Consider the following 27,722-nt stretch of genomic DNA (forward strand, 5'->3'; position numbering starts at 1 on the left):
GCAGGCTGCGGTCTGGCGGCAGCAGGTGCTGCGGGAGTGGGAGGATGGCGGCGGGGGACGCGGAGCAAGTGCGGTACTGCGGCCGCTTCTCCTACCTCTGCCTCAAGCTCACCCTCATCACCTACTCCACCACCTTCTGGGTGAGCGGGGGGCGGCTGCCCACGCGTGGGGGGAGAGGGCGGGGGGCGGCAGCGCTCCCAAAGCCCGAGGAACGAAGGGGGCTGCGCCTCAGGCGGCCCTGGGGGGGACCTGCGGAGTGTCTGCCCCAGGCCGGGCCGAGCTGGGGGTTGTCTCCCCAGGGCCGGGCCCCGGGGGGAGCTAGGGGGTGTCTCCCCCAGGCCGGGCCCCGGGGGGAGCTAGGGGGTGTCTCCCTGATGCCGGCCCCCGCGGGGAGCTGCGGGGTGTCTCCCTCACGCCGGGCCCCGAGGTTTCGGCTGTAATTAGTGCTTCCGCTGCGGAGCCGGCGGCCGGCACACCTGTGGCTGTGGGTGTAAGCGGCTTGGCCTTCCCCAGGCAGCGACAAACTGGTTTCGGCGGATGGGAACTTGCAGGGCTGAAAGTTTGGCCGCTAGAAATCATTTAGGCGGCTGTTAAAATGGTGTTTTTTTTCCCCCTAGGGGCAAGGTAAGCCGGGCAAATAAAGCCTTTGCCCTCCAGATCCAGTCACCAGTCAGTAGGAGAACGCCTTTTCCCAGCCTTGGCTTTAAAACTTGCAGGCACTTCACGCTGGCTGCCTGCAGCCAGGTATAAACCCACCTGCTGTCACCAGATGGTGGGGCCAGGCTGTTCCCACTGACTTCTCAAAGGTGGCGATTTCGCCCTAACCGGGCACCCCCAGGCTGGAAGGAGTGCCTGGGCTCTTTGTAAGGACCCTGATTTTAAAGGTGCTTTTTTCCCCTCAGGCTCTGAGACACTGGGGTGGTGCTGCTTGCTTGGGCTGGCTGCAGGCTGCGCTGAGGTCCAAGGTGCTTAGGCAGCCTTTCTTTCTGGCTCTTTGAGTTTAATCCTGTTTAAGCTCTTGTTTTGCTGGGCTGTGTTTCCCCTCTCAGTAAACACGGTATTTGCAAGGCGGGAGCGTGAAGCTGTTGCGAGTGTTGTGGGGGAGAAGAGGTTTCGGAGGTTTAGATCCACCAGGCTTGATAGTGGGTGTCTGATTAAAGCTATGACTTAAGGGTGAGCAGAAATGGAAATGCAAAGTGTTTGGGTGTAGAGAGACTTTTCAGGATCCTGGATATCCATTCAGAGTCATAGAATGCGCTGGGCTAGGAAGGGACCCTCAGAGGTCATCTTATCCAAGCCCCGCACAGTGGGCAGGGACGTCTTTGACTAGCTCGGGTTGAGTCTTTTGCCTTAGCAGACAAACCAAGAAGGAAACCCCTTGGGTTTAGCCTGCTGGTGTTCCCTGCGTTGCTCCACAGCAGCTATTCCACAGCTGTGATTTTCAGCAAAGGGACATTGGTTGCATTACTTTTCAGACTCTTTCTACATAGTAGTTTGTCCTTGATGAAAAACCAGGCACGTTGTCTACTCTGCATTTTCCGTTGGCAGCACGGCCCCTTGCTGGTGGGATGTAAATACTAATCTGGTAGCAGAAAAAGGACCCTTCTGAAATGTTTCTCTCTGTGTCCCCAGAGGACAAAGCTTCTTTCAGGCAGCTTGAGGGTTTGATTTGCTCTTTGTAGTCGCTTGCTGTGGATTTTCAACGCTCTGCCCTTGTTTATAACCAAGAGCTTCCGTTTGTCAGCTCTGCCTGGGGAGGGAGAGAGGGCGGCAGGCCTGACAGGGGCTGTGGGAAGGGGAAGGATGGGAGCTTGGTGACGTTTGGTGGTGCTGAGCAGCCTGTCCCTGGTCTTCAGGCCAAACACACGCCACATTGTGCGAGGTGCAGCGCGTGGCTTTCCCTCTCAGAACTGTCTTTTATTCTAGCTTAGCAAAGCAGAGCTCATTACCACTAAATATCAGTGTCTGGTTCTTTTCCCAGCTGCATTCCTCTTGCTGACTTAATTAATTTCTAGATTGGTGTAAATGGGAGTGAAGTTTGGCAGCAGAGTGTTGGCTTGCTTGAATTTTGGATGATTTCGTCGTCTTTGGCTGCTTTGGGGGGGCTTTGGCTCAGTATGGGACGCTGAGGCCACTGGGTTTCCTCCCTGCTGTTGCTGTTTCTCTGGTAATGAGATAATGGTGAGTGATGAACACCCGGATTCGAGTCCCTGGGATTGCTTAAAATCACCAGGAACTCAGTATCAGCTTTATCCCAAGGCAGAGAGGAAATGAAGGCATCTCTGGGAGTGCCGGAGGGGATGTTTGCTCCAGGCCTCGTCGCTGCTGTGCCTGCCCATGTCACTCAGGGCTTATTTTACAAGCCAGTCATCACTGGAACCTTTTCAGGCAATAATTTTGCTGGCGAACGAGGCAGCGATGTGAGTTTTCTTGCCTGGCTGAAGCAACATGCGGGATTTTAATCAGAAGAGCGGGCACTTTGAGCACTGTAAAGGCAGCGTTAAAACCGCTACTTGCAAAGAAATGGTTTTCCTTTGTCTTTGGAACTGCGACTTCTGTGCATGCAAAAGCCCCAGAGAAAGTCCCTGGGCATTTGCTGGTCAGCACTCACTTAACACCGGTCGAGCCCCGCAGATTTTTCCTGCAGCCTAACAGCCTGGGAGCTGTTGTGAAGGCTGCAGGATGTAAACAGCGCAGACGCTACGTGCGAGCTGCATTTCCACCCCTGGTGACAGGAAGGGACACGGGTGGGATGGTTGTGAGGTTAGGACATCTGCTTGGTGTGAATAAGTGTTGACGCTGGTTTGACCGTACTCAGGGTTTGAAAGGTTTCCCTTAGGTGCTAAAACAAAAATAAAAGATAATAAAAGCATAAATCCTGCTCTTGGGAAATGAGGATTTTTCATTCTGTGCTTTTCCCTGCCCATAACAGTTTTCTCTGCTTCAAAAATCTTTGTAAAGCTTGGAATGCACATGTATGTGTCTCTAATCTATAAACAGGATCAGAGCTTTTGTTTGTTGGCTGATGCTTTTCCCCTGGCAGAGCGGTGCTGCTGCTGCTGCTGCTGAAGGCAGCACAAAGCCTTCCTGCCTCCCTGCAGGCACGTGCCCTCTGCCTCAAACCGTCTGCAGAACAGTTAATTTGGGACTGTTAAAGGCAGTTTCATTACAGGGGGACTTTGTAGTCCTCTTCATGGGGGGTGACACAGTTTTAACGTCTGGTATCCTGACACGGGATTCTTGAGGCACTTCTAGAAGAGAGCAGAGGCGTCACAGTATCACTAAGGTTGGAAGAGACCTCGAGGACCATTGAGTCCAACCTGTCTCCACAGACCTCATGACTGGACCATGGCACCAAGTGCCACATCCAATCCCCTCTTGAACACCTCCAGGGATGGGGACTCCACCACCTCCCTGGGCAGCACATTCCAATGACGAACGACTCGCTTGGTGAAGAACTTTCTCCTCACCTTGATTCTAAACTTCCCCTGGTGCAGCTTGAGACTGTGTCCCCTTGTTCTGGTGCTGGGTGCCTGGGAGAAGAGACCAACCCCTTCCTGTCTACAACCACCTTTCAGGTAGTTGTAGAGAGCGATGAGGTCTCCCCTGAGCCTCCTCTTCTCCAGGCTAAACAATCCCAGCTCCCTCAGCCTCTCCTCACAGGGCTGTGCTCAAGGCCTCTCCCCAGCCTTGTTGCCCTTCTCTGGACACCTTCAGGTGTCTCGATGTCCTTCCTAAACTGAGGGCCCAGAACTGGACACAGGACTCAAGGTGTGGCCTAACCAATGCAGAGTCCAGGGGCACAATGACTTCCCTGCTCCTGCTGACCACACTATTCCTAATGCAGGCCAGGATGCCATTGGCCCTCTTGGCCACCTGGGCACCCTGCTGGCTCATGTTTAGGCAGCTGTCAATCAGCACCCACAGGTCCCTTTCTGTTTGGGAGCTCTCCAGCCTCTCTGACCCTAGCCTGTAGCTCTGCCTGGGGTTGCTGTGGCCAAAGTGCAGCCCCTGGCACTTGGACTTGTTGAATGCCATCCCATTGGACTCCGTCCATCTGTCCAGTCTGCTGAGGTCCCTCTGCAGAGCCTTTCTACCCTCTAACTGACCAACATCTGCTCCTAACTTGGTGTCATCTGCAAATTTGCTGATGACTGACTCAATGCCCTCATCCAGATCATCAATAAAGATGTTAAAGAGGATGGGGCCCAGCACTGATCCCTGGGGAACGCCACTGGTGCCTGGCTGCCAGCTGACTGTGGCACCATTCACCACCACTCTCTGGGCTCGGCCCTCCAGCCAGTTCCTAACCCAGCATGGCAAGAAGCTTCCTGTTCAAGCCTTTCATTTGCCTGGGATGTGAATTTGGCTACTGTGGTCCTTGGGGCAGCAAAAGCTGTAATGGGGGTGGGGAATTTTGGTGGCGGTGTTCTTTTTTAGCTAGGCTGGTTTGGGAACACAAAAGACAGGAACAAAGTTTCTTGTACACTTCAAAGGCTGGAAGTGGTCTTGGAGGGTGTGTGAGCAAAATGGAGATGAAAGGGCATGAAGGTACCTGCAGGTATGTGTGGTCTAATCATGAGGTCTGTGGTGACAGGTTGGACTTGATGATCTTTGAGGTCTCTTCCAACCTTGGTGATACTGTGATGTATAAATATCTCTGTATGTATCTGTATATTTTAAACTCCTGAAGTGGGAAAGCAGATTTATTTTTACCCACTGACACCTTTGAATCTTTGAAGTGGAAAGTTTTGATGAGAAAACTCTGGCTAAGAAAGTAATTTCAGCAAGTTTTCCAGTCTTGAAGCAACACACTTCCAAAATTCAGACAATGCTGGTGGTTTATGTTCAGTATTTTGATTTTTTGTTGTTGTTGGGTTGTTTATTTGGGTTTGTTTGGTTTGGAGTTTTTTTGTATGAGTTTTGGTTGGTTGGTTCTGGGGGTTTGGTTTTGTTTTAGTTTTCTAAGCAAATAATCTACCAGGCAAGTATTGAGCTTGTTATCAGCGTTTCAGAGCTTGCAGGAGAATCATAGAATCACCAAGGCTGGAAAAGACCTCAAAGATCACCTGTCACCTCAACCTGTCACCACAGACCTCATGACTAAACCATGGCACCAAGTGCCACGTCCAATCCCCTCTTGAACACCTCCAGGGATGGGGACTCCACCACCTCCCTGGGCAGCACATCCCAATGGCTAACAACTCTCTCAGTGAAGAACTTTCTCCTCACTTCGAGCCTAAACTTCCCCTGGTGCAGCTTGAGACTGTGTCCTCTTGTTCTGGTGTTGGTTGCCTGGGAGAAGAGACCAACCCCCACCTGGCTACAACCACCCTTCAGTCCTATCACTACCTGACACCCTAAAAAGTCCCTCCCCAGCTTTCTTGTAGGCCCCCTTAAGATATTGGAAGGCTTCATAAGGTCTCCTTATCCACCTAGACCTTTGCCTGGGATGTACCACGTGAGATCAAAAGCTTGTATTGAAGGAACTTGCTGCTCTTGTGCAGGGAGCAGCCTCGGGGTCAGTGCTGAGAGGTTGGGTCAGAAAAGGTGAATGCTGATTGCCAAAATGATTGATTTGAACCTGGTCTCTTCCCTGAGGTTGTGCCTGGCTGTTGCAGTCAGCAGTGAAGTTTTTCCATCGCAGTTTTCATGATTAAGTGTTGTAGGCTATTTTCTTTCTCAAATTCAGCATGTTTTGACCCAACTTGAGGCATGCTGTGGGATTAATACCAATTGATTTTGGCTTTGCTATGATTCTTTTGATCCAAGCATTTTTCCTTCGTTCCATGAAATGCATCGCTTCTTGCCTCACTTGGCAGCTTTAGCTGGTAGAGTGGGGTGTCCTTTGCAGCTTGCAGGCCTTGGTTTTGTTTTAAATGGGTGCATTTCCCCCAGTGGCAGGAGGAATGGAGGTGTAGGAAACACTTGGCCAAGTGTACAGTTGGCAGTGTGCCCAGGCAGCCAAGAGGGCCAATGGCATCCTGGCCTGCATCAGGAACCGTGTGGCCAGCAGCAGCAGGGAGGTCATTCTGCCCCTGTACACTGCACTGGTTAGGCCGCACCTCGAGTCCTGTGTCCAGTTCTGGGCCCCTCAGGTTAGGAAGGAGGTTGGCTTGCTGGAACAAGTCCAGAGAAGGGCAATGAAGTTGGTGAGGGGTTTGGAACACAAGCCCTATGAGGAGAGGCTGAGGGAGCTGGGGTTGCTTAGCCTGGAGAGGAGGAGACTCAGGGGTGACCTTATTGCTCTCTACAACTACCTGAAGGGAGGTTGTAGACAGGCGGATGTTGGTCTCTTCTCCCAGGCAGCCAGCACCAGAACAAGAGGACACAGTCTCAGGCTGCGCCAGGGAAGTTTAGGTTGGATGTTAGGAAGAAGTTCTACACAGAGAGAGTGATTGCCCATTGGAATGTGCTGCCTGGGGAGGTGGTGGAGTCGCCATCATTGGAGGTGTTCAGGAGAAGACTTGATGGGGTGCTTGGTGCCATGGGTTAGTTGATTATGTGGTGTTGGATTGGTTGATGGGTTGGACACGATGATCTTGAAGGTCTCTTCCAGCCTGGTTTATTCTGTGTATTCTAAAAGCAGAAATGGGTAGATTCAGATTAGATGTTAGGAAGAAATTCTTCACCGTGAGGGTGGTGAGAGCCTGGCACAGGTTGCCCAGGGAGGTGGTGGAAGCCTCATCCCTGGAGGTTTTTAAGGCCAGGTTGGATGTGGCTCTGAGCAGCCTGATCTAGTGTGAGGTGTCCCTGCACATGGCAGGGGGGTTGGATCTAGATGATCCTTGGCATCTCCTCCAACCCAAACAACTCTATGATTCAATTCTCTGATATTTACTGAGCCTAAATACAGCAGGAGCTGACAGAAAGGGACTGCGGGTTGCAGGCTGGTTTAGAACTTGTGTTGTGCTTGGCATAGATACAAATCTCAGGGTTTGATTTTTCTAACTCTGCTTTCCTCTGCTTTAGTCTTTGAGGTGTGGGTGGGTTGGTTTGGGGTGGGTTGGTTTGGGGTGGGTTGGTTTGGGGTGGGTTGTTTTGGGGTGGGTTGGTTTGGGGTGGGTTGTTCTGGGGTGGGTTGTTCTGGGGTGGGTTGGTTTGGGGTGGGTTGTTCTGGGGTGGGTGGTTTTGGTGGTTGGTTTGTTTTTTCATCTGAACTGATTTGAGAGTTTCATTGTTTATAATTAATCCTGAAGTGAGTAGCCACAGGGTTGTTCACAAAATGTCATGGCTGGGTGCTGGCAGAGGGAGTAACATCTGGGCTCTTCTCTTTTTCAGGTGATTGGAGCCCTCGTCCTCGCTGTTGGGATTTATGCAGAAGTTGAAAGGCAGAAGTACAAAACTCTAGAAAGTGCTTTTCTAGCCCCAGCAATTATTTTGATACTTTTGGGTATTGTCATGTTCCTTGTGTCTTTTGTGGGTGTTCTGGCTTCTTTGAGGGACAACTTGTGCCTTCTGCAAGCAGTAAGTATTGGGGTTTATCGTAGTCCTGAGACTCGGTGCTTTTGCTTTTCAGTGGCATCTGAACTCAAACCCATCACCCTATATGCAGTAAAACTTCTCCTAGATGTGTATTTGTAAAACTGAACATAAATTTATATTTACACAAGGTAACTATATATATAGGGGTATACATTTATGCCTTATATAATACATATGTATTTGTAATGTTATTTAAATAGATATACATATATAAAAATACAAACAAATAATAATTATATATTTATATATATACCCAAAATATATCTATTAAAAATATATATATTTAAATTAAATGTAAACTGTAGTTAAATCTAAAACTGCTTTATGGCAGCAGACCCCCTAACCCAACATCTGTGGATGCTCCTTCATCAGGGAGCAGCAGTGTTTTGTCTTGCCAGTGACAGGACTGGGCAGGGTCAGAGCTCAGTGCTGGGAACAGCAGCTTTCCAGCAGTTAAGGGCTTTGTGGAAAACAACCAGGAATGTGAATTATTATCAGTTGGTGTGGATCTTGAGCAAACTCAGCTGTTGACATACCAGCCTGGCACCACAGTGCCTGCTCTTTTGCTGGTCTGCCCCTGCCATCGGCACGTGCCCTGCTGGGGTGATTTGTGTTGGAGGAGAGGAAATAGTGCTGCCCCTTGGCCAAAGGGAGAGCTTCCCCTGTTGGTACAGGGGATTTCCTAAAGCTGTGTGAACTTGCTTGATGGGACATGAAGTGCAGAGATGAGCTGTGGTCCCTGATGGTTCTCTAAACGCTTCTCGTTTCAACCCAGTGGAAGCTGATAGAGAAAAACGCCCCAGCTCAAGCTGATGTCCCTCAGGCTGCCAGTGGCTGAAGTCTGTCTGCCCTTGGCTGGGAAGTGGAAGACAGGGAAGATGGAGAGGTGTATGTTGTGATATCAGCTTTGTGGCGCTGCAGGGCTTTGAGAGAAGGCCCCTAAGGGGGAGATGAAAGTGGGACAGATAGGGAGAGGTTTTCTCCCCAGTCCCCAGGAGAAATTTCTGAGAACTTCCTGTGTAATGCTGTGGTTGCAGATGGAAATTGAGCATGTGACTAACAAGAAATAAAGCACAAACCCATCATTTTCACCTTCAGGACAGCTCAGTCTAAAGAATTACTAAATACAAGTTATGTTCTGTAGGCCAAAGCAAGAAGTAGCTGTGGATTTTGAAATTATGCTGAAATTCTACAGAGTCAGACCTTAGGCTTTTTTTTTCCCCCACTCTTGAGTGGGGTGGGGTGGCCTTACCTTATTCCCAAGTTCTGTTCCCATTGTGCTAGCAAATCCAGTAGGGTATTTAAATGAAGGAAGTCTCTGGTGTCTGCTTCTCAGGCTTGTTCCAAATTTATCAGGAGAGAAGATACCTGTCCAGTGAGTTTGTGACACTGAGTATTGAGAGCACAGAAATTAAACCATCTTTCAGAGCTCATTTCCATAGGAGACCATGAAACGTTCCTCCTGATGAAGTTCATGGCTAAGAAGCAGACCTAAATTCACCTAATTACCATCTTTCATGCCTGCAGAATCCTTTGGGTTGGAAAAGGGATTTCAGATACTGGCATGTTGCAGCTATCTCATGGTGTTGCTATGGATTTCTTCATATTATTCATATTTTGCCTGGGCTTTGATGAGTAGTCACAGATGCACATGTGGTGGTGGTGTGTGAGTGAGCATGTGTGTGTGTACACACAGGAATGAGTAAATGGAGAGCTAGTAGATGCCATTTTTCTTCCTGCTGAGGATGGTAGGTCCTGCTGGTGCCCTTTGTGCAGCCTCTGTGCCTGCCTGGGCAATGTACAGTACAGCAGAGTTTCCTCCTGTAAAGCAACACGCTAAGAGCTACTAAGCCTGGGATTTTGCTTTGATTTAACACTGGCAATGCTAGTTTGGATTTAACACTGGAGCATGTGCCTTATGAGGAGAGGCTGAGAGACCTGGGGCTTTTTACTCCGGAGAAGAGAAGACTGGGAAGGGATTTAACAGGTGTCTATAAATATCTGAGGGCTGGGTGTGAAGAGGGAGGGGACAGGCTCTGCTCAGTTGCACCCTGGGATAGGACAAGGGGTAATGGATAGAAACTCCAGCACAGGAGGTTCCACCTCAACATGAGGAGGAATTTCTTCACTGTGAGGGTCACAGAGCCCTGGAACAGGCTGCCCAGAGGGGTTGTGGAGTCTCCTTCTCTGGAAACTTCCAAGACCCATCTGAGTGCATTCCTGTGCAAGCTATGCTAGATTCCATGGTCCTGCTCTGGCAAGGGGGTTGGACTCGATGATCTCCAGAGGTCCCTTGCAACCCCTAACATCCTGTGAGATGGCTTGGATTATCTTAAAACACTGTTTTACCCAAAGCTAACAGATAAGTAGTAAGCTTGTAGCAGCCCATTAGTGTGCTTCTCTGGGATGCTGTTATGGAGAGATGCTTCTTGGCATGACAAATGCATCTGTTGGGTTTGAGTCCATTCACTGCAGAAAAAAAACAACGTGTTTGCCAGTTGGGTGAAACCCAGAATGACTCAAGTGAGGAGAAAAAGGCTTTCTTGCTGCACAAACAGTTTCAGAGGAACAAAATCACAATTCTCCATCTTTCAGTAAAATGCCATCTTGTCTGCAGAAAGCCAGTTGAACGTCACAGACTTAAGGACACTGACTGAAGGAGGAGCTGGGGTTCGTTCTGGTTAAGGGACTCACTTGCAATTGTTTTCCTGCAGTTCATGTACATTCTTGGTATCTGCTTGCTGATTGAGCTGACTGGTGGAGTGGTAGCCCTGATCTTCAGAAACCAGGTGAGCTGCTTGCACTGAGATTTTGATCCCCCAAGAGCGCTGCCCACAATGTCACAGCCGTGTTACTGAGTGAATGAAAGATGCTGCAGCTGTCACCTGCACAGTAATGGGTGGAGGTCTGAAGGCAGGTCCAGACTTTCCCAGGGTTCAGGGGTGGGTGGAGCTGGCCACCCACTCTGAAGATGAATTCCAGAGTAAAGAATTTGGAGAAAATCTGGTAGCTAAGAATGTGCAATACAGGCAAAATGAGCTTCCAACTCTTCATGTATTGCCAAACGCTTGCTTCTGTTTGCCTTCTGGGTGTCAGATCGCTGATTTGGGAGGTTTCCAGTTGCATTTGGAGACTTCCTTAATTTTTAGTGGCAAAAATGTTTCACCTCATCTAAAAGACAGCTCTTCCCAGCCCACATCCATAAGCAACACAACTATTTCCTGTAGGAAACTGCATCATTTATGAGCATGGTATAACCATATACAAAAATTCACTAAATAGAAGGCAGCAGAGCATTTAATTTCTTTTTTTTTTTTCCCTGTTAGAAATGCTTCCCAACATCCATGTGTTCATTATGGCAAGTACTAGATCTCTAGACTTGGGACTTCTTGCTTTCTAATCTGGCAAAACATGAGCATTGAAAGGAGATGCTGAATAATAAGACTCTTCTCTCCCCAACCCGATCTTGCCAATCTCATTTCCTCATGCTACATATGATATATATATATTAAAACAAGCTTTAAAACCCTCCCAGTATTTTTCATTAGCAAGTCATTGTCATCTTGAAATGGTGTTGTGTTCTCTCTGGACAGTGTTTTCTTTTTACTCCCTGCTGGACCAGAGTCCTGAACTGGACTCGTGCTGAGTTGTCGTCGTTTCTAGAAGCCATCCTTAGCCAGTGCTGTAGGTGTTGCCTTGGCCCCACATCAGTTATGCTGAACTGTGGTGGGAGCACCAGACTCATCCAGTCTGCCTGGTGTAGGAGTGTGGGCAGCACAGCATGCAGAGAATTTGGCTGGCAGAAAATTAAGTAAATGCCAAAGATGGTATTTGCTGAGGGGGTGAGGAAGTGTTGCTCTCGACATTTGGACAAAGAAAACCTGCTGTGTGGTTTGTGTGCTGTCAGAGTTGTCTTGACACATGTATTACCTGTCTGAGCAGGGCAAGCTATGCTCAGGGATGGGTTTCTTTGCTTGTTTTATGAGGTAAAGGGAGGAGAAGGAAGTAGGTAGTAAAGGCTTAGGGTGATAATCTGTCTTTAATTGTTTTGCATGTCTCAATGATTTTTCCCATTTCTTTCTCTATTTCCTTCTCAAATCTGTCCAGTGTAAATAAGCTGATGCAGGTGGCATGAGAGCTGTCAGTGGCCAGCTAGTCAATAAAGTTGATTCTGCCCCTTGACTCTGCTCTGGTGAGACCCCACCTCGAATAATGCATCCAGTTCTGGTGTCCCTACCATAGGGACACAGAGCTGTTGGAGTGAGCCCAGAGGAGGACCACAAGGATGGTCCAAGGGCTGGAACACCTCTGCTATGAGGATAGGCTGAGGGAGATGGGGTTGTTCAGCCTGGAGAAGAGAAGACTCTGGGAGGACCTTAGAGCTGCCTTCCAATACCTGAAAGCATCCTACCAGAATGCTAGAGAGGGACTTTTCCTAAGGATGTCTAGCAATAGGATAAGGGGGAGTGGTTTGAAGGTGAAGGAGAGTAGGTTTAAACTGGGTCTTGGGAAGAAGTTCTTCAGTATGAAGGTGGTAAGAGTCTGGAATAGGTTGCTCAGGGAGGTTGTGGCTGCCTCCTCCCTGGGGGTGTTCAAGACCAGGTTGGATGAGGCCTTAAGCAGCTGAGTCTAGTTGAAAGGCATCACTGCCCATGGCAGGGAGGTTGGAGTAGATGATCTCTAAGGCCCCTTCCAACCTAAGCCATTCTATGACTCTAAGTTTGCTGCTGTTCCTTCTTGGCCAGTTAGGATAGTCCTGCAAAATCCTCTCTTACTTCTCTTCACCACTGTAATGGTTCTGTTCTGTTTTGAACTGTTGCCATCAGTAATGCAGAGAAAATGAGTAGTTGTATTCCAGGTTTCCTTCAGACCTGGGGAGATTTAACCTTGAGCATTTTGGCAGATGGATTGAAAGGAAAATTGTTACATTCTGGTTATGCTTAGTCCCTGGTTTTGCTGTGCTGTGATTGTGCTGGGGGTTTTGGCCTCATCTTCTGAGCTTTAAAACCATCTTGTGGATTTAATTTCTAATAGGGCAAGCTGAGGAGAGAGAATTTTTTTCTCTGTCACTACCCCACTGCCATACTGCTCAAAACAACCACTGTGAAGCACACAGATACACTTTATTTTGTGTGTTTAAGATGGATTAAAGCTCTTTCTTTGGCAACTCTAGATTCCTTGGAAAAGAAAATGGTGGAAAAGAAAATTAATGGAAGATAAAATTCATGGCAGATGGTCAACAGACACAAAGTTCTGGTCACCCAGGGCATGGTGTGGACCACAGTGCCAAGACCTGCTGCTCTGTCACACAGAAGCTGACAAGAGATTCTCAGTGCCAGCTGGGAGGGATCCAGCCTGGGGATAATGGAACCATCTCAGGGAGATGATTGCAGGCTCTCAGCAAAGCTCACTGGAGAGATGTCACACTGTTAGCACTTCCCAGCACAAACCCAGCAGTGGGGCTGCTTCCTTTGAAGAGAAGGGATGGGCTGGCCCTTCAGGACTGTGCTGTGATGTATTGCTAGCTGGCTTTCTTTTTTTCTTTAAAAGAAACCAAAAGCCTTTCCTTCTGTGCTCATCAGTTACACTTGTTGCTTTAACCTGCTGTTTGATGTGGTTTTGGTGTGTTTAACCCGTGAATCTCCTTTTGTTTTTGCCTTCCAGACAATCAACTTTTTGAATGATAACATTAGGAGAGGAATTGAGAATTACTATGATGATTTAGACTTCAAGAACATCATGGATTCTGTTCAGAAGCAGGTTTGTTGGTTTGTTTTTTTTTTTTCCCCCTGAGGCTAATTCAGTGCCTGAGTGATGTGATAAACCAAATTTATGGGCAGAGTCCAAGGGCATGAGATTGAACACATCCAACTGCCAGGTTCTGCACACTGGCCACAGCAACCCCATGCAGTGCTACAGGCTGGGGTCAGAGTGGCTGGAGAGCGGCCAGGCAGAGAGGGACCTGGGGGTGCTGGTTGATGGTAGGCTGAACATGAGCCTGCAGTGTGCCCAGGCAGCTAAGAGGGCCAATGGCATCCTGGCCTGCATCAGGAACAGTGTGGCCAGCAGGAGCTGGGAGGTCATTCTGCCCCTGTACACTGCACTGGTTAGGCCGTACCTCGAGTCCTGTGTCCAGTTCTGGGCTCCTCAGGTTAGGAAGGAGGTTGACTTGCTGGAAGGTGTCCAGAGAAGGGCAACAAAGCTGGGGAGTCAATCAGCACCCCCAGGTCCTTTTCTGTCTGGCTGCTCTCCAGCCACTCTGACCCCAGCCTGCAGCACTGCATGGGGTTGTTGTGGCCAAAGTGCAGCACCTGGCACTTGGACTTGTTGAATATCATCCTGTTGGACTCTGCCCATCTGTCCAGCCTGGCAAGGTCCCTCTGGAGAGCCCTTCTACCCTCTAACAGATCAACTCCTGCTCCCAACTTGGTGTCATCTGCAAATTTACTGATGATGAACTCAATCCCCTCATCCAGATCATCAAGAAAGATATTGAACAGGCTGGGGCCCAGCACTGATCCCTGGGGCACACCACTAGTGCCTGGCTGCCAGCTGGATGTGGCACCATTCACCACCACTCTCTGGGCTCAGCCTCCAGCCAGTTCCTAACCCAGTACAGCAATGGTTTGAAGCTGAGGGAGAGTAGGTTTAGACTGGATTTTAGGAAGAAGTTCTTCACTACCAGGGTGGTGAGTCTCTGGAATAGGTTGCCCAGGGAAGTTATGAATGCTTCCTTTCTGGAGGTGTTCAAGGCCAGGTTGGATGAGGCCTTGAGCAGCGGAGGCTAGTTGAGAGGTGTCCCTGCCCATGGCAGGGAGGTTGGAGTAGATGATCCCTGGGGTCCCTTCCAACCCCAGCCATTCTATGATCTCCTTAATGGGAAGCACCTGCTAGAGAGCAATTAGGTGACACTTGGGCTCTTTGAACCTGGGCTGTTGTATTTTCAGCGGAGGGCCCATGGCAAGCTCTGCGGCAGGCTGGTTATTCAAAGGAAATGCCCGTGGAAGTATGTATACCTGCAATTAAAAGTCAGACATTGCAGGGAGCCCAGCTGAGCATTACTTAATGGCACTTAGAGCTGACTCACAGCCTTTCTTCTATTTTTTTTCATTTATTCCAAGGCTGGTGTGTGGAAGCATTTATTGGCTTACTGAAGAGCTGTGCCACGCCGCTCGGAGGCTGTGGAAGCAGAAAACGTTCAGAAACGTGACGTCAGGGCCCATGTGATGGCAGTGACCCTGCCAAATCATGATTAAAACCACATCATAAACCCTCAAGATTGTCTGAGGAAGTGCTCTGCATGTTCTGTGACATCGTTAGGGAGATGGCAGCCTGCTCTGAAAAAACAAAGCTAGCATGGAAAGTCTTGCCAGGAGCGAACCATCCCGAGGAAATGCTGTCATTGGGCTTCATCATGCTTTACAGTTTCCATGCACTGCCCAAAATGATGTGCATGTCCAGCAAAGAGACACTTCAGTGACAGAGAGGGACCTGGGGGTGCTGATTGACGGCCGCCTAAACATGAGCCAGCAGTGTGCCCAGGTGGCCAAGAGGGCCAATGGCATCCTGGCCTGTATCAGGAACAGTGTGGCCAGCAGGAGCAGGGAAGTCATTGTGCCCCTGGACTCAGCACTGGTTAGGCCACACCTTGAGTCCTGTGTCCAGTTCTGGGCCCCTCAGTTTAGGAAGGACATCAAGACACTTGAATGTGTCCAGAGAAGGGCAACAAGGCTGGGGAGAGGCCTTGAGCACAGCCCTGTGAGGAGAGGCTGAGGGAGCGGGGATTGTTTAGCCTGGAGAAGAGGAGGCTCAGAGGTGACTTCATTGCCCTCTACAACTACCTGAAAGGTGGTTGTAGCCAGGAAGGGGTTGGTCTCTTCTCCCAGGCAACCAGCACCAGAACAAGGGGACACAGTCTCAAGCTGCACCAGGAGAGGTTTAGACTCGAGGTGAGGAGAAAGTTCTTCACCGAGAGAGTTGTTAGCCGTTGGAATGTGCTGCCCAGGGAGGTGGTGGAGTCCCCATCCCTGGAGGTGTTCAAGAGGGGATTGGATGTGGCACTTGGTGCCATGGTCTAGTCCTGAGGTCTGTGGAGACAGGTTGGACTTCACAGTATCACAGTATAACTAAGGTTGGAAGAGACCCCAAGGATCATCAAGTCCAACCTGTCCCAACAGACCTTGAAGGTCCTTGAGGTCTCTTCCAACCTTAGTGATACTGTGATACTGTAATAAACTGCTCCTTTCCCCTTCTTTGAAGATACAGAGTGAAGGTTTCTAGAAGATCAGTGCAAAACTTGAGAGTATTTGTTTGGCAGATTGTAGTTCTACTGAATTGGACCCAAAAACGTTTTGGTTCCATTGTTTTTCTGCCTTACAGCAACACTTTGGTTTTTGTCTTTTAGGCTTAATTATAAATGTGGTCACAATCCTTAAACAAATAAACAAATACCAAACAAAAAGCCCCCCTGAAAACAAATCAAACAAACAAACAAACAAAGCAGCAGAACAGAGCAAAAGAAAAACCCCCACAAAAACAGCTGAAGAAGCATATTGCAGCTCAGGATGGAGTGAATCTAAAAACACTGCTTAATGATGTAACAGTATTTTCAACTCAGAAAAGATGGGAAGTGAAGCTTAGCAGCAAGTGCTTTGCTCTGGCACCCTGAGTAGTAGCTTGATGAGTGATGGAGAGAACACTGTCTGTGGTTTTAATTCTTTTCAGTCCTAGAAAAGGGTACCACAGAATTACCAAGGTTGGAAGAGACCTCAAAGATCATCAAGTCCAACCTGTCACCACAGACCTCACGACTAAACCATGGCACCAAGTGCCACATCCAATCCCCTCTTGAACACCTCCAGGGATGGGGACTCCACCACCTCCCTGGCCAGCACATCCCAATGGCTAACAACTCTCTCTGGGAAGAACTTTCTCCTCACCTCCAGCCTAAACCTCCCCTGGCACAGCTTGAGACTGTGTCCTCTTGTTCTAAGTAGCTCAGTGCTCTTAAGATTGTTTTATTCTCCCTTTGTTTTCTATTTCCTAGAAGAGCTTCTGTGAAGATAACAGTTATTTCATTCCTTTGCCATTTGTGTTTGTTTTCTTTTTGCTTTTCCCAGTTTAAGTGCTGTGGAGGGGAAGATTACAGAGACTGGTCACAGAATGTGTACCACAACTGTGCAGCACCAGGACCACTGGCATGTGGAGTGCCCTACACCTGCTGTGTCTCAAATAAGGTCAGTCCTGACATCTTGGCATCACTGCCCTTGGACAGGGCATTGGTGTTGACTTGAAAAGGTACATTAGGAAATCTAGAAGTGAAGGAAAATGGGCCTCTCCCCAAATCAGGGTGTGTGGATGTGTGAGACTTGACAGCTTGACAATGATAAAATAATGAATTAGATGTGCTGGCTGTTGTCTGTTTTACTGTCTGCTTAGTCTTAGAAAGCAGAAGAGATCTTGTGAGTTCCTCTAACCTCATGGCTTGCCTGGATGAAGTCTTGCTGGTGTTTTCCCCAGGGTTTGCTGCTGCAGCTTGGCCAAGAAGGCTGGGCTCCAATTGCTTCTGTGGGTGGGGGTTGGAGTGATGTGCAGCAGCTGCTGTGTGAATTGAAAACTCAACAGAGTGACCATGCCATCCAGAAAAATGGGGCAGAAGTCCAGAAATGTGGGCAAATGACCTCAGGGTCAGTGTATCCTTGTGGGTGCAGGTCTAGACTGAAGCTGCTGCTCTGCTCTAAGTCATGTAAAATCCTCTCTGAAAGGAGACTCTATCAGCTGGAGTCCACGCCAGTTCTTCAGTCTCCGGTGAAGTGGTATTAACTGGTGCTGACAGCACTAGGAGCAGGCATTGAGTTCCATATAAATGAGTTGTACATAATTTTTAACTGTTTAATTTCATCACTTTTCATTTGAGGGGTGGATGTAATGCTGAGTTTGATAAAGAACTGTTCATAGATTCATAGAATGGTTTAGGTTGGAAGGGACCTTGAAGATCATCTAGTTCCAACCACCCTGCCGTGGGCAGGGACACCTTCCACTTAGACCAGGTTGCTCAAGGCCTCATCCAACCTGGCCTTGAACACCCCCAGGGAGGAGGCAGCCACAATCTTCCTGGGCAACTTGTTCCAGTGTCTCACCACTCTCACTGTAAAGAATTTGCTTCCTAATATCCAGTCTAAATCTGCCCTCCTCAGGCTTAAAGCCATTCCCTCTTGTCTTACCACTACAAGCCTTTGTAAAAAGTCCCTTCCTGGCCTTCTTGCAGGTCCCCTTCAGGTACTGGAAGGCTGCTCTAAAATCTCCCTGGAGCCTTCTCTTCAGGCTGAAAAGCCCCAACTCTCTCAGCCTGTCCCCATAGAGGAGGTTCTCCAGCCCTCTGATCATCTTTGTAGCCTCCTCTGGACCCACTCCAGCAGTTTGATGTCCCTCTTATGCTGGGGGCACCAAAACTGGATGCAGTGCTCCTGGTGGGGTCTCAAAAACCACTGTGGGTTGTCCCTGCCTCACTGGGTTTTAGTCTTTGTTCTGAAGATAAGACAGAGAAATAGAGTATGTGTAAGAGCAGGCACAGCAGAGCTCGAGATGGATAGCCTGGGGGTGCCTGCTGTGTGCTGCCCTTCCAATGTCTGCCTTAAGCATGGGTGTTCAATTTAAAACAGGGAAAACAAAAGTGTTATCTGTGTCAGTAATCCTGCTAGGTGTTGCTGAGAGACCTGTATACCAAGAAGGTGTCTGTTATGTGCCCTTGCATGTGTTCTGTGTATGAGAAACAGTCTGTTGAAACTGGCACTGTCCTGGTGAGTTGTTCTCAGGAACCAAAGCTAAACAGTTATGCTTTAAGCCTTAGGTGTTTGAGAGTAAGAGAGTTGTGTATGTGATAGCAGCATCTGCTGCTTCACAGCTGTGCTGAGCAGAGTTGCTCAGGGTTTTGCCCTCAGTTCATGGTAAAAGAAGATAGAGATGGCTTTTTAGTGGTCATTCAAAACACCTCCTGGTTTTCTGTAGCTCTCACTCCTCTGTTGAGGTTTAATTTTCAAAGGTTAGGTGATGTGCATGGAAATGCTCCATCCCTGCAAGTGATCAAGGCCAGGCTGGATGAGGCTTTGAGCAGCCTGGTCTAGTGGAAGATGTCCCTGCCCATGGCCAGGAGGGTTGGCACTAGATGATGTTTAAGATCCTTTGCAACCCAAACCATTCTAGGATTCTGTTCTCTTCTGTTCTATGAAACACAGCAGTAGTGTGAAGGCAAGTACTGCAGCAGTCAGTGACCACTAACTCCAGGTTACTGGCACAAATAATCAGACATGTGGAGGATTTCAAATGCAGCCTGTTGGGCAGGAAAGCACTAACACAAAAACTTCTCTGAGGAAAACAAGTAATATATCCTCTGTGTGCTCATGAGGATCAATAAGGCAAAGTGTAAGGTTCTGCACCTAGGTTGAGGCAGTCTTCCATATCAATACAGGCTGGGGGATGAGGAAATTGAGAGCAGCCCTGCACAAAAGGGTTTGAGGGTGCTGCTGGATGAGAAGCTGGACATGAGCCAATAGTGTACACTTGCAGCCCAGAAGGCCAATGGCATCCTGGGCTGCATCAAAAGAAGCATGGCCAGCAGGTTGAGGGAGGTGATTCTGCCACTCTGTAGGTGAGATCTCACCTGGAGCTTTGGGTCCAGCTCTGGAGTCCTCAATACAGGAGGGACATGAACCTGATGGAGTGGGTCCAGGGGATGATTCAGGGGTCTGGAGCACCTCTGCTCTGAGGACAGGCTGAGGGAGCTTGGGGGTGTTCAGCCTGGAGAGGAGAAGGCTCCAGGGAGATGTAATGGCAGCCTTCCAGTACCTCAAAGTGGGCCTACAAGAAGGCTGCAGAGGGACTGTTTACAAAGGCCTGCAGTGACAGGACAAGGGGTAATGGTTTGAAATTAGAGAAGAGATTTAGAATGGCTGTTAAAAACAAGTTCTTTACAGTGAGAGCGGTGGAATGCTGCAGCAGCTTGCCCAGGGAGGTAGCTGAGGCCCCATCCTTGGAGATACTCAAAGTCAGGCTCAAAAGGGCTCTGAGCAACTTGATCTAGTGGATGATGTCCCTGCTGACTGCAGGGGGGTTGGACTAGCTGACCTTTGGGAATCACTTCCACCCCAAACCATTCTATGAATCTATACTCCACTGGCAACCTTAGAGTGGTGAGGGTGAGACTCCTTGCATCCCAACGGGAGCCTGGGAGGTATTCAGCTCAGGGAAGTTAATGGAAAGATGGGGAGATGCCCCAATACAACAGGCAAACTTCTTCTTGAGGTAGGCAGGCTGTTCAGCACGATGCTGCAGTGCAGTAGGCCTTGTGGCTTTGCCAGCCTGGGATGCCATCTGTGTGCCTGGTGACATCCAGGTGTCACAGACATGGCCTCAGCAGGATGACTCTAACACTGTGGCTGCCTGCCTCAGAGGGAAAAAAAAAATCCACCCAGCAGATGCATAAATCTGGTGTGTTTGACAAGTGCTTCCAAATACAGGCTGAGTGCTGTCCCAGAAGGCTGCAGATAGGGTTGGTGATTACTCACTTGCTTTGTAGTCATGGAAAACTCCTGCTCATGCCGGACGTTGGATTCTGATCCTCTGAAGAAGCCTTGTGCTAACACGAGCCAGGCTCATCCTGGCTGCACTCTGAAGGGACTGTTTTCAAGTCAAAGTAGACATGGACTAGTGCAGCAGATAAAAAATGAGTCCCCAGATGCCTGGAAACCTCAGTTTCTAATGCCTTTACCTCTGTTGCCTGCATTTTCTTGTGCCACTGAAGTGTTTTGTAAACCTGAAGTTACTCGCAGCAGACACAAGATCAGGCTGCTTCAGCCTCGTACTGCAAACTTGGACTTCCAAGAGTATTTGTCACCTGTGGTTGACAGTTGGATACTCCTCACATGTTCCCAACAGGCCTGTAACATAGTCAGCCTTCTATTTAGGAACAGGCTGAACCTTGTTCCTTGTGAGAGTCCAACTTTTGGGGGGCTTAAAAAGCTAGCCCTGCTATTTCTGCCATTTTCTAACATCCATCTTTCTTCCATCTTTTCACAGAATCACAGAGTTGTCAGGGTGGGAAGGGGACCTCAAGGATCATCTAGTTCCAACCCTCCTGCCATGGGCAGGGACACTTTCCACTAGATCATGAGCCACATCCAGCCTGGCATTAAAAACATCCAGGGATGAGGCTTCCACCACATCCCTGGGTAACCTGTTTCATTACCTCTCCACCCTCATGGTGAAGAACTTCTTCCTAACATCTAATCTAAGTCTCCCCTCCTCTAGCTTGGGTCCATTTCCCCCATTCTCCCCATCCTCTAGCTCGGATCCATTCCAGTTCTATCACTACCTGACACCCAAAAAAGTCCCTCCCCAGCTTTCTTGTAGGTCCCCCTCAGATATGGGAAGGCCACAGTAAGGTCTCCTCAGAGCCTTCTCCAAACTGAACAGCCTTGTCCTCACAGGAGAGGAGCTCCAGCCCTCTGATCATCCTCATGGTCCTTCTCTGGAGATGTTCCAGCACCTCCAGATCCTTCCTGTGCCAGGGGCTCCAGAACTGGGTGCAATACTCCAGGTGGGGTCTCATGAGAGCAGTGTAGATGAGCAGAATCACCTCTCTCAACCTGCTGGCCACACTTCTCTTGCTGCAGCCCAGGCTCTGGTTGGCTCTCTGGGCTGCAAGTGCTCCCTGCTGGCTCCTGTTGAGCTGCTCATCCACCAGCACCCCCAAGCCCTTTTCTTCAGGGCTGCTCACAAGCCAGTCACTGCCCAGCCTGTATCAGTGCCTGGGGTTGTCCAAGTGCAGGGTCACTTGGTTGTCATGGGGCCAACTCTCTAGCCCGTCAGGGTCCCTCTGGATGGATCCCTTCCCTCCAGAGTGTCTGCTGCGCCACACAGCTTGGTGTGATCGGCGAGCTTGCTGAGGGTGCCTCAGTGCTACTGTCCTTGTCACCAACAAAGATGTTAAACAAGACTGGTCCCAGTACTGATCCCTGAGGACATGGACCCATTGACAGCCACTCTTTGTGTGCAGCAGGTGCAAACATCCCTCTTCCTTCTTGGAGAGGTGACCGAGGAGCCCCAGGCCTGCTGCTCAGAGGCCACCAGAGTTTAGAAATCTCATTTCAACATCATCTATTCACTTTGAGGGGAGGATATATGAAAACAGTAGAGTTTGTTCTGCCTTATTTTCCTCATTTGTGTATTTTGACTTTTTTCCATGTCACTGGCATTGTTTGTTGCTTTCTTGGATGCTGGTGGGCTTTACATTGGCCACGAAGATTGATCAGAGGGCTGGAGGACCTCCACTGTGGGGACAGGCTGACAGAATTGGGGCTGTTCAGTCTGGAGAAAAGAAGGCTTCAGAGACAACTTATTGTGGCCTACCAGTACCTGAAGGGGACCTACAGAAAACTGGGAAGGCACTTTTTACAAGGGCTTGTGGTGTTAGAGCAGGGGCTTATGGCTTTAAGCCTGAGGAGGGCAGATATAGGCTGGATATTAGCAAGCAAATTCTTTACAGTGAGAGTGGTGAGACAGTGGGACAAGTTGCCCAGAGAGGTTGTGGATGCCCCCTCCCTGAAGGTGTTCAAGGCCAGGTTGCATGAGCTCTTAAGCAACCTGGTCTGGGTAGAAGGTGTTCCTGCCCATGGCAGGGTGGTTGGAACTAGATGATCTTTAAAGTCCCTTCCAACCTAAACCATTTGCCAGGTCAAGCAGAGCTTTGGGACCCACATGGCATATTAAATGCCTAGAGAAAATGCATGAGTAATCTGGGATGAATGCAAGGACCCAGTCTTTTTTTTGATGTATGAATTTTATATTCATATATATATAATGGTATATAAAAATATAGCCAGTTTTGCCTTAGAAAATATTAATGTTCTTAGGATTGGCTGTTCTTTGGGGTTTAGGTATTGCTAAGCTTTAATTTGCCATTGTGATGGCCTGGTTTCTGATTGCCTTAGTAAGCTGTGTTCAGTTCTAAATGCATTACAATGAAAACCAGCTGTGGAAACAGCTGTGGTTGTACAGCTCTGTCATAGCTGGCTTTGGTTTCTGATGCCACACCGCTGTGGCTGGGCAGGTAACAGTTCCAATATCTTCTGTCATGACACATTGGCAGTGCTGATTTCTCTGGGATCATGCAGAGCTCTAGCTAATGCTGATCTTGGGGCCACTGGAATAAGCTGCTCTGGCCAGACCTCACTTGGAGTACTCTTCCAACCTTATTGATTCTATGATTCTATGGTTCTACTGCATCCAGGTCTGGAGCCCTCAATATAGGAAGGACATGGACCTGATGGAACAGGTCCAGAGGAGGGCCATGAAAATGATCAGGGGGTTGGAGCACCTCTGCTGCAAGGACAGGCTGAGGGAGCTGGGGTTGTTCAGCCTGGAGAGGAGGAGGCTCTGGGGAAACCTGATAGCAGCCTTCCAGTACCTGAGGGGGGCCTACAGGAAGGATGGGGAAGAGACTGTTTGCAGGGGCCTGCAGTGATGGGACAAGGGGCAATGGCTTCAAGCTGGAGAAGAGCACATTTAGACTGGATGTTAGGAACAGGTTCTTTATTATGAGAGTGGTGGAACACTGGAACAGGTTGGCCAGGGAGGTGGCTGGGGCCCCATCCCTGGGGAGACTCAAAATAATTTTGGTTGTTACTTTTGCTTCAGTTGATATTTGTTGTTTCCCTTCCAGACAGGCATTATCAACACTATGTGTGGATACAAAACCATTGACAAAGAGGTAAAGTAAACCAGTGGCCACTTTGCCATGGCAAAGAGTGCTGCTTCTCTGCATTGTTCTGGTCAGTTTTCTGCATGCTTCAATCTGCCAGGCAATTAAATCAGCAATTGAAACAATTTTATCTGGAATACCTTTTGTGTATTTAAAGAACAAATCTTGTTTGATTGTGGCATCTTCCCTTCTCTGGGCCTTCCACCATTCCTCCTTTGATGTGCATGAAGGACATCTTCCCAAAGCTCATCATTAATGCAAAGAAAGTTTCTTTTGGGCTTTTCTAAGTAGTGGCTTGAGTTGGGGAAAGCTTTTAGTACTAAAAAGCTGAAGTTTCTCACTGAGTAAAATCAGTTTTGGTAAGGCCAATGTAGCTGTTCCTGAGTATTTTATAGAATCATAGAATTGTTAGGGTTGGAAGGGACCTCAAGGATTATCTAGTTCTAACCCCCCTGCCCTGGGCAAGGACCCCTGCTGTTTTGGTTTTAAGCCTGTAATGGTTATTCCTGGAAGAGGAGTGGGACTTCCCAGGTTGTGTTGGCAGCCCTCTCATCCCTCTGGGAGCAGGATGGGCCCTCCTCCCTCTTCAGGCTTGGGAATAGTCCCAATGACTCCAAAGCAGAGGCTGGTGGCTCAAGGCACTAATTGCACAGCCATTAAGAAGGGAAATCAGTAATTGGATCTGCAGTGAGTTCTTCACTACAGAGCTTGGAGTGCTGGTGCTGGGTCTGCAAAAGCCTCTCTCCCCAGGCTCCTTTGAGGCACTTGGTGCACAATGGCAGCTTCAGTTGTTGGTTTTGGGGATTACCAACCGGTTGTCTTTGCATATGAGTTGTCCTCATTCAGAGTTCATTGATTTCTGGCTTAATCAGGTAAAGGCTCCAGCCTGGCTCTAACTCCCTGAGCACTTCAGCATATGCTTAACTTCAGCCCATTCATCTGCTCACGACTCTCTGCAGCCTCAAGTGCTTTCTATATTATGGGCTGGGGTCAGGGTGCAGCACAGCTTGCAGGGCTGAGGCTGAAATCCTCTTGTTCCTGCCCTTTTTACAGGTTGTGGCAAAGCACTTGGCCCACAATTTATGTTTTTCCACTGCTCTACTTTCAACTTGGAAGCAGAGGTGAAACCTGAAGAGAGGCTTCTGCATTTTCCAGGGGGGGGGGGTCTAACATGAGGCTTGGCTTAATTCCTTTGAGAAAAGCAAGTGCCAAAAAAAACAACCCAAAAAAACCCAAACAAACAAAGAGTTTAGAAGAAAATTAAAGAAGAAGTTCAGGTGTGGAACACTGTAAACAAAAACCAGATGGGGAAAATCAGTGACGAGGTCTCTGCTGCATTCAGTGGATGATAGGTTGGACACGACGATCTTGAAGGTCTCTTCCAACCTGGTTTATTCTATTCTATTCTAAAGAGGTGGGAGGGAGGAGTAAATTTGCATGCCTTGAATTTTGAGCTACCCTGTGCCCCTGCTGCAGAGCAGCTGCCTGCTGGAACCTTTGCTCTGCTGTTTTGCAGCGCCTGAGCGTTCAGCACGTCATCTATGTCCGCGGGTGCACCAACGCTGTGCTGATTTGGTTTCTGGACAACTACAGCATCATGGCTGGCGTGCTGCTGGGCATATTGCTGCCCCAGGTAAGAAGGGGCCAGTGTGTGTGGTGGTTTGACACCACGCTGTGGTGGGTTGCAAGCTGTTTACAGACATTACCCCCAACGTCAAAATCGCCAGACCAGCTCAGATGGGAGCAAATGAAGCTGTCTTTACAAGCAAAACTACAGTCTAGAAACGTGAAATGCAATGGGTATGTACAAAATACACGGTAGTGTATAGATTTACAATCTATAAACAGCACCAAGAACCCCCCTGGACAAAACCAGGGGGCTACTAATAGTTTCCTCCTCTTCCCCGGCACTTCCGCCCTGTACACGGGACAAGGGAAAACAGGAGGAAAGCAGAGAGAGAGCTTAGCAGTACTTGCCCACAACAAAGAAGGCAGTCCAGGTCAACAAGCTAGCAGAAGCACCACTTAGTATCTGCCAGAGCAAAGGAAGCCAAAAAGAGAGAAAGTTAGTTAATACAAACTGACTTTTATGTTAGATAGGTGATCAATGGGATTATTTAGACCTTATCATCTAGAAGGTCTTTTCCAACCTGCTTAGTTCTGTCCTGTCCTGTCCTATCCTATCCTATCCTATTTCTGTTCTATTTCTATCCTATCCTATTCCTATCCTATCTTATCCTATTCCTATCCTATTCCTATCCTATCTTATCCTATTCCTATCCTATCTTATCCTATTCCTATCCTATCTTATCCTATTCCTATTTCTATCCTATCCTATCCTATTTCTATCCTATCCTATTTCTATCCTATCCTATTTCTATCCTATCCTATCCTATTCCTATCCTATCCTATTCCTATTCCTATCCTATCCTATCCTATTTCTATCCTATCCTATCCTATTTCTGTTCTATTTCTATCCTATCCTATTCCTATCCTATCTTACCCTATTCCTATCCTATCTTATCCTATTCCTATTTCTATCCTATCCTATTTCTATCCTATCCTATTCCTATCCTATTCCTATCCTATCCTATCCTATCCTATCCTATCCTATCCTATCCTATCCTATCCTATCCTATCCTATCCTATCCTATCCCCTTTTACATCCAATGGTAATTTATTTACAGTCTTATCACATTTCTGCTCAAGGTCTGTGGAAAACTTTCTAGGCACAGCCTAAAACTGCCACACACAGAGAACATGGAATTTACCCTGAGGAGTAAAACACCACACTACACAGCAACTTGGAAGGAAAATGAAATTATTATTTACAAATGCAAACTTAAGTATAAAAGGTAATAAACATATACAAAAATATAGAATAGAGTAGAATAGAGTAGAGTAGAACAAAATAGAATAGAAATAGAATAGAATTAACCAGGTTGGAAAAGACCTTTGAGATCATCGAGTCCAACCTATCACCCAGCACCATCTAAGCAACTAGACCATGGCACCAAGCACCCCATCCAGTCTCTTCCTAAACACCTCCAGTGATGGTGACTCCACCACCTCCCTGGGCAGCACATTCCAATGGCCAATCTCTCTTTCTGGGAAGAACTTCTTCCTAACATCCAGCCTAAACCTCCCCTGGCACAGCCTGAGACTGTGTCTTCTTGTTCTGGTGCTGGTTGCCTGGGAGAGAAGAACAACCCCCACCTGGCTACCACCTCTCTTCAGGTAGTTGTAGAGAGCCTCCTCTTCTCCAGGCTAAGCAACCCCAGCTCCCTCAGCCTCTCCTCACAGGGCTGTGTTCCAAACCCCTCCCCAGCTTTGTTGCCCTTCTCTGGACACCTTCCAGCATCTCAACATCTTTCCTAAACTGAGGGGCCCAGAACTGGACACAGGACTCAAGGTGTGGCCTAACCAGTGCTGAGTCCAGGGGCACAGTCACTGCCCTACTCCTGCTGCATACCCAATGTGTGTGCAGAGAATTTGTGAACCTTGACTGAGATGAGCAGTGTCTGACCTCTGACCAGAGATGCCCCTTCCTTTCACAGTTCCTGGGAGTGCTGCTGTCCTTACTTTACATCACCCGGGTGGAAGATATCATCACCGAGCACAAGCTGAGCGAAAGACTCTTTGAAGAGACAGAGCAGAGATCTGCCCCTGACTTTGCTGGAGCTGGCTGCTGCATGTGTTACCCAGGGTGACTTCAGAACCCTCAAAGAGGGCTGAAAAAACAAAAGGGGCAAATCCAGCTGTTCTGGTTTGTGCTGGCTGTGACAGACTGGGGGTGTAAGGAATCGGCCAGCAGACCGGTGGTGGGTCAGCAGCACGCCCACACCTCTGTGGTCTCCTTGCTCTCCGTGTGTCTGCAGCCAAAGACACAGCAGGAGAGCTCCCTCTGCGCTGCCACCGATGCTGCTGTGGTATCGTGGTGCTGCTGGAAGGTGGGCTTGTGGGGCATGGAATCTTCTGGGAGGGATTGCTGAGCGATGCACAGCCCAGAAAACTCCCCTGGGAAGATGGGAAGGTAGATTTCTCCAAAGGAGCCTTTCTGTCTTGGGATGTCCTATTTCAGTGATTGTCCTTCCCAGCTTTGATTTTCTTACTCCTTCCAAACCAGATTTCTTACTGGTGAATATTAAACATGTGTTTAATAGTAAATTGGGGGGGGGGGGGGGGGTGTTTAAATGCTAATCTTGATGAATTTACTGACAGTAATGGATGTGATGCTGAATGCTTTCAGTGCTCAGTCTTTTGTGCCTTCTAACAATGGGGCAGGTGCCAGTGTCCAATCAGTCAGGTGTGATGCTTGATGGATTTTTTTGGGGGGTTGTTATCTTAATGCAATTTATTACTGCCTGGCTTTTGTATAGACTTAGGGGATGTCTGAGTCTTGTGTGTACTGTATTTCTCCTCTTTAGTAAATTAACTAAGAGATTGATGGTTTGGTTTGGTTTGGTTTGGTTTGGTTTAG

The 27,722-nt window shown here is 48.5% G+C and overlaps 1 protein-coding gene across 1 annotated transcript; it reads left to right on the plus strand.

The window, feature by feature from the left end:
- Positions 1 to 27,421, plus strand: TSPAN15 (tetraspanin 15). Its single transcript, XM_009898778.2, has 8 exons — positions 1 to 140; positions 7,282 to 7,467; positions 10,200 to 10,274; positions 13,150 to 13,245; positions 16,605 to 16,721; positions 23,204 to 23,251; positions 24,759 to 24,875; positions 26,800 to 27,421. The coding sequence occupies exons 1-8, from the start codon at positions 45 to 47 to the stop codon at positions 26,950 to 26,952; spliced, it is 888 nt and encodes a 295-aa protein (XP_009897080.1). The 5' UTR covers positions 1 to 44; the 3' UTR covers positions 26,953 to 27,421.
- Positions 27,422 to 27,722: the final 301 nt, after the last annotated feature.

The sequence above is a fragment of the Dryobates pubescens genome, chromosome 30 (assembly GCF_014839835.1).
Source record: "Dryobates pubescens isolate bDryPub1 chromosome 30, bDryPub1.pri, whole genome shotgun sequence".
Lineage (NCBI taxonomy): Eukaryota > Metazoa > Chordata > Aves > Piciformes > Picidae > Dryobates > Dryobates pubescens.